A 6,000-nucleotide genomic window follows, 5' to 3' on the forward strand; every position below is an offset into this window, starting at 1 on the left:
ATTAATGGCCCCTACTAAGGCACCTTTCTGCTGCCTAAGCCTTCTCTCTTGTTTTATTGATGGCCTCCAAATTGTTTTATGTTCTTTTTTGGTGTGATAAGATTGTGAACTGTTTGACTCAAGTACAGTGCATGTATCTTTTTACGTTTTCTTTATATAACAGAAAAAAATTCAATAAAAATTATTATTAAAAAAAAAAGCAGGTTTGCTTTTGCACCTTTTGATATGTTTTTTAAACCATAATAAAGGGCCTCATTTACATTCTTAAGCATCAATTTATTTATTTTTTTATCATACACTATTTGTGGTTTGAATTGGTCAACATATGGGGGTTTGTCTACTTGATTTTTAATACGTAAATACATAATCAGTATATTATCAGTTGCACTTAAATGTAAATGGGTCATGCACTCGTTTTGACTTCTGTATTTTCTTATTTTGGAAGTCTGTGGTCTCACTTTGGGATGACTCTTAAGTTATAATCGTTTTTGATTTTTAATACGTAAATACATAATCATTATATTGTCAGTTGCACTTGCAGATGCACTTTAATATGTCGGTCATGCACTAGTTTCACCCATTCCTTTGGTGGCTCCACTCCCCACCCAGCTAATGGGAAGGATTTGCCTTGATGCTACCCTTCCTGGAAGTCTGTGGTCTCACTTTGGGATGGCTCATAAGTTATAATTGTTTTTTTTTTTCTGTGTTGGTTGAACTTGGTGGAGTATCTTTTTTCAACCAGATTAACTATGTACTTATATAATGCATTATCTTTTACAGTATATTTGACTTTAGTCTGAATACAAAATCATGGTCTCTTGTACTATACCTTATTATATATTTGCATTTCTCAGAGATTCTGGTAATTGCATCGACTGCTGATTAAGTAAATTGTAGTTAACAAAACGCATGAAAAATTAGAAGTGCCTTCTTATATGATGGAATTGTATGCATATATTCTCCAAGATTATTTTGGTGCAAATGACACGCAATGTCACAAACTTAAGTGACAAGTATGTTGTCAATATGTAAAACACAACAAATTGTATTAAGTCAGCTAGTTGTCTTTTATTTTTCCTAAGATGTATCTTTGTACCTATTTATTTGTACTAATAAAATATGAATGAATTTTAAAGATGTAGTTATCATACAATTTTTATGTATTTTAGAAGTCCCATGGGTAGGGTTTTTGTGATGTGTATTTTATTAGTAGGGATGTTGGTACATCAAGATCACTGTGTCAGATCACTATAATAACAATGTAAGTTATTTGAGAAATTGATTAAACTATTAAGGCCACTGATGCATAAATACTTTTACAACTAGTGGAAACTCCTTTATTGGCAATTACCTCAAACTATTGCTACTGTTGGAACCTGCACAGGAACACCTGAGCAGAAGCTAGGATTATTTTTGGCTTATTCCTATATACAAAACAGCTTCAGTTCATGGATAGTTGTGGGTGCTTTCTTGCAAGCCCTAATTCATATCCGACCACATCATTTCAATGGCATTAGGTTAGGACTTGTATCTAAAATACAGAGTGAGCCTCTGATGTAAATTTGCACCAAAGTTTTGGATCAACCAACAAATTTAAGGTTTTGGGTCTGCTGTAGTCTTTAAGAAGCGTGCAATGGGTACCAGAAATTTAAGAAATTCCTTTTTGTTCAAAATGTTATTGTCAAAGAAGAAAAGCACTAGCCTGCTGAACACCATTTATGAAATATTGAGCTAGGCTCAAAAATGAATATGGCATTACCACTGCTGTTTTATATACTGTATATATATAAAATGTATATACATAAAATGTTCAGAATGCTGAAGGTATTAGAAATAAGGCCTTACTTAATAAAATAATGCATATCCCCTTTTTTAAATTGATTGGCGTCTGTAGATAAAATCAAACTGTGACGCTTTGGCTAAAGTTGTATAATGCCTTCGCTATAGGAGTAGGCCATTTACATACCTCCAGAAGCCTGACTGAAAAACTGCCACAGATAGTATCCCCCCCTCCCCCCTTCCTGCCTTGTTGCTAAGACACTCCCAGCCAGTACTGCTCACCCCCATCATCACAGAAGCAAACTCTCAAACACTTGCACATATGTGGTCTACCTTCTCCTCCACTTCAGGGGAGAGAGGGCGCATGTGAGGGGGTTTGAATCGACTGGGAGTGTCTTAGCAACAAAGCAGGACTTGATGACGCTATGGCCCCTTTCACACAGGCGGACCGTTCAGATCCGCCTGTTCGTTTTTTTGGCGGATCTGAACGGTCCCCCATGCATTCCTATGGGGCATCGGATTGGCAGCGGAGACATGTCCGCTGACATCCGACCCGATCCGTCAAATCTGGACGGATGGAAACCCTATTTTCCATCTGTCCAGTGGATCGGATCGGATCGGATTAGAACGGACAGACGGTCCGTTCCCATCCGATTTCCCCCATAGAGATGCATGGGGAACTGACAGCTGTGTCTCCGCACACAGTGCAGAGACACAGCTGTCCTCCTGCTGCTCAGCGGGGGATCGGCGGCTCAATCCCCCGCTGAGAAAAACGGAATCCGTCCAACGGACGGATAGTGTGAAAGGGGCCTATCTCTTTTATTATATTGCCCCTACTTGTTTCTATAAATAACCTGCACCTAGCTTGTTCTATAAGTAGTCTGCACCTGTGTGTTCTTTAAATAGATTACACCCAGCTTGTTCTATAAATAGATTGCACCTGCGTGTTCTATAAATTGATTGCACCCAGCTTGTTCTATAAATAGTTTTCACCAGCTTGTTCTTTAAATAGCTTGCACCTGTTTGTTCTATCAAGCGATTGCATCCAGCCTGTTTTATACACTGATCAGCCATATCAATGTGACCACCCACCATAACCCATTGAATCGGAATCGGAGATGCTCGATTGAATTGAGATCGGGAGAATTAAGAGGCCAAGTCAATACCTCAAACTTATTGTTGTGTTCCTCAAACCATTCTTAAATTCATCAGACCAGGCTACCTTCTTCCATCGCTCTGTGGTCCAGTTCTGATGCGCACGTGCCCATTATAGGCGCTTTTGGCTGTGGACGTGGGTCAGAATGGCCACTCTGACCAGTCTGCCACTTTGAAGCCCCATACGCAACAAACCGCGATGCGCTGTGTGTTCTGACACCTTTCTATCAGAACCATCATTAACTTTTTCAGAAATCTGAGCTACTGTATTTCTTAGCAATGTCCTAGCAACAAAGCTGGATGGGATGATGCTATCTGTGGGAGTTGTAAAGACCGACTTCTAGAAGTATGTAACAGGCCTACACCTATAGCAAATGCATTATCCAAGTTTAGTCAAAGCTACACAGTTTGTTTTGATCTACAGGCACCCAGTACCTGTGTGGGCAGTTTTTTGGTAAAGGTAAACCAACCCTTTAAATGATGGCAATAGTAATCACATCAAGCATGAATGCATATAAAGAAAGAATAGTTCTTCTTGACTCCCAGCAAAGTGCTTTTAGAGATAAACCTATTGTAGCCTGTGCTGTTACTTACTTTCCCTCTTTGAAGAAAACAGAGCCACGTTGGAAATACCCCACAGCCAAATGTTTGTCTTTTTCAACAGTGCTTGTGAAGGCCTAAAAGACAGTAATGTTTGTAAGTGTTATAAAATAATTATTGATTTCATGCTTTAAACTTGAACCTTCTTGTTTTTTAAACAAAAGTAAACTGGCCCTGCTCCCTCATCCTGTGCTGCACCATTGGCCAGTGAAGACTCCCAAAAAAGCAAGGGGCCAATAGTAAAGGCCAGGATTTAGCTTGACCCATCTGACTTCAGAAGTATCTGCAGTTCAAAATATGCAGATATTCAGAGCACCTTAACATTACCAGGATGGACCTAATGTACCTGCTACTATTACTGGTTTTACTATTGATAGTTAGGTATTCTACATTTCAGATTTATTTTAGCTGTTACTCAGTGGGCCCAATTTACAAAAACTGCAGCAAAGTCAAGCAGCTGACTAAAAATAAATTGCAATCAATAAAACTATCTTTTTTTTTACTATGGTAGCAGCTTAATTTTTTTTCTGTTTTCTATTTCTTTCTAAATTTGTTTTATTATTTTATGGCCTTACCTGGAAAATAAAAGGACGGAGAACATGGACTCTTCCATGTTTTCAGTATAGCCTTATGTGATCTAAGGCTCCTTTTACTTGGGCGGACCATCAGTCTTTTAGGTGGACCTGATCGGACCATCCATTGCCCGTTTGTGTCCATTGACACCCGCTGATATCTGATCCAATCCTGTCCCCTAAAAACAAACGGATGGGGAATGCATAAGGGAAACAGACACAGACTTGTCATCTGCCTGCAAGCGTCAAAGTCCACCCGTCTGATTTAGATTTAGATTTAGATCAGAGGTTTCCAAACTTTTTAAACAAAGAGCCAGTTTACTGTCCTTCAGACTTTATGGGGGCCAGAGGGAGTAGTGATTGTCCCAGTGTTAGTGGGAGTAAACAAAGTTGGTTGTTAGCAGTGGAAGGAATAGTGCCCCAGCATTGATATTAGCGGAAGGAACAGTACCCCATCATTGATATTAGCGGGAGGAATAGTGCCCCATCATTGGTGTCAATAGAAGGAATAGTGCCCCATCGTTGGTGTCAATGGGAGGAATAGTGCCCCATCGTTGGTGTCAATGGGAGGAATGGTGCCCCATCATTGGTGTCAATAGAAGGAATAGTGCCCCATCGTTGGTGTCAATGGGAGGAATGGTGCCCCATCAATGGTGTCAATAGAAGGAATAGTGCCCCATCGTTGGTGTCAATGGGAGGAATAGTGCCCCATCGTTGGTGTCAATGGGAGGAATAGTGTCCCAGTGTTGGTGTCAATGGAAGGAATTGTGCCCCTCATTATTGATGTCAGTGTGAGGAATAGTTTCCCGTATCAGCGGGAAGACAGTGCCCCAAGGGCTGGATAAAGGCAAGCAAAAGGGCCACAGTTTGGAAACCACTAATTTAGATCATGAAGCAATCTGACTTCATAGCTTTCTACCCCTGAGTCCATGTTTACACATGCGTCTGTCAAAATACGTTACCTCCTCACTGCCTGTGTTATCCCTCATGTTTTAACCCTGTAAATGCCACACCACTGCACCACAGCCACATGTATTGCATATAGTTGCAGGTCGGTTGTGAAGTGGCCCCATTTGCTTGGATGTGTCCTGTTCAACAGTGGTACTCTCCCCATTCACTGCCCTGGCATCTTAAAGTCTGGGGGTGTGCTCAACCATGTGTTTATGCCCCCCAGTCCCCGACCACAAATAGTATCTCATTAAACCCCAAGACACTTGAATGGTATTCCCCTTACAGCATTACTGACCTTTTCTGCCTCCTGTAAATTTCCCATCACAAGGTGACAACAGCCGATGTTGAAGCAAATCTTGGCTCTAAGATCTGTGATGGTGGTGAAGGATTTCAGGGCTCCTGTCCAGTCCCCTTTGTCTGCTGCAGCCACTCCTTCACTCCAAAGTCGCATAATTTCCACAAGAGCCATCTCTGAGGTTACCCTGATACCAGAGGTCCTTTCAAAGCGTTATTATCCCACACAAGTGTTGGTGCCTTTTTAGCACCCACAGTTCTCAGTCATGTGTGGTGTTGTCAGAATGTGCTGATGACACAAGAGGAAGCAGATTAACTCTCTGTAGTTTTTAGAAAGAGATTCTGAAACTCCTTTACTGGACTACTTCCCCTATTATTTTCTTCCTCAATCATTGCTTTTAGAGCTAACCCTGTGTGTCAATATAGTGTGTCATCAGAACAGGTGTTCCAGCTGGAAGAATTGCTCTCTATTTCTATTCCAATGACAACTATAAAGTTTTGAATTTCCTATTACTTTCTGTGATGGGAAGCGAGGACACAGAAATAAAAACCCAACAGAGGTTCTAACCATTTCCTTCTCTATCCAATGCTAAGAATAAGATTTCACTTTAAATACAGTTAAAGCCTGAAAGTAGCCAATGACTGTAGG

At 40.6% G+C, this 6,000-nt stretch overlaps 1 protein-coding gene across 1 annotated transcript in view; it reads right to left on the bottom strand.

Annotated features, from left to right (window-relative positions):
- Nucleotides 1-5,662, bottom strand: part of NCF2 (neutrophil cytosolic factor 2) — a 73,063-nt gene extending 67,401 nt beyond the window's left edge. Inside the window, exons 1-2 of the mRNA XM_082265529.1 lie at nt 5,353-5,662; nt 3,529-3,611 (exon numbers count right to left, since the gene is read on the bottom strand). Of these exons, the coding sequence (XP_082121655.1) occupies nt 3,529-3,611; nt 5,353-5,526 (257 nt within the window). The 5' untranslated portion in view covers nt 5,527-5,662. The remainder of the gene's footprint in view (nt 1-3,528; nt 3,612-5,352) is intronic.
- Between the last annotated feature and the right edge of the window lie 338 nt (nt 5,663-6,000).

Source organism: Pelophylax lessonae, assembly GCF_965119305.1.
Source record: "Pelophylax lessonae genome assembly, chromosome: 8".
In the NCBI taxonomy this organism is placed as follows: domain Eukaryota; kingdom Metazoa; phylum Chordata; class Amphibia; order Anura; family Ranidae; genus Pelophylax; species Pelophylax lessonae.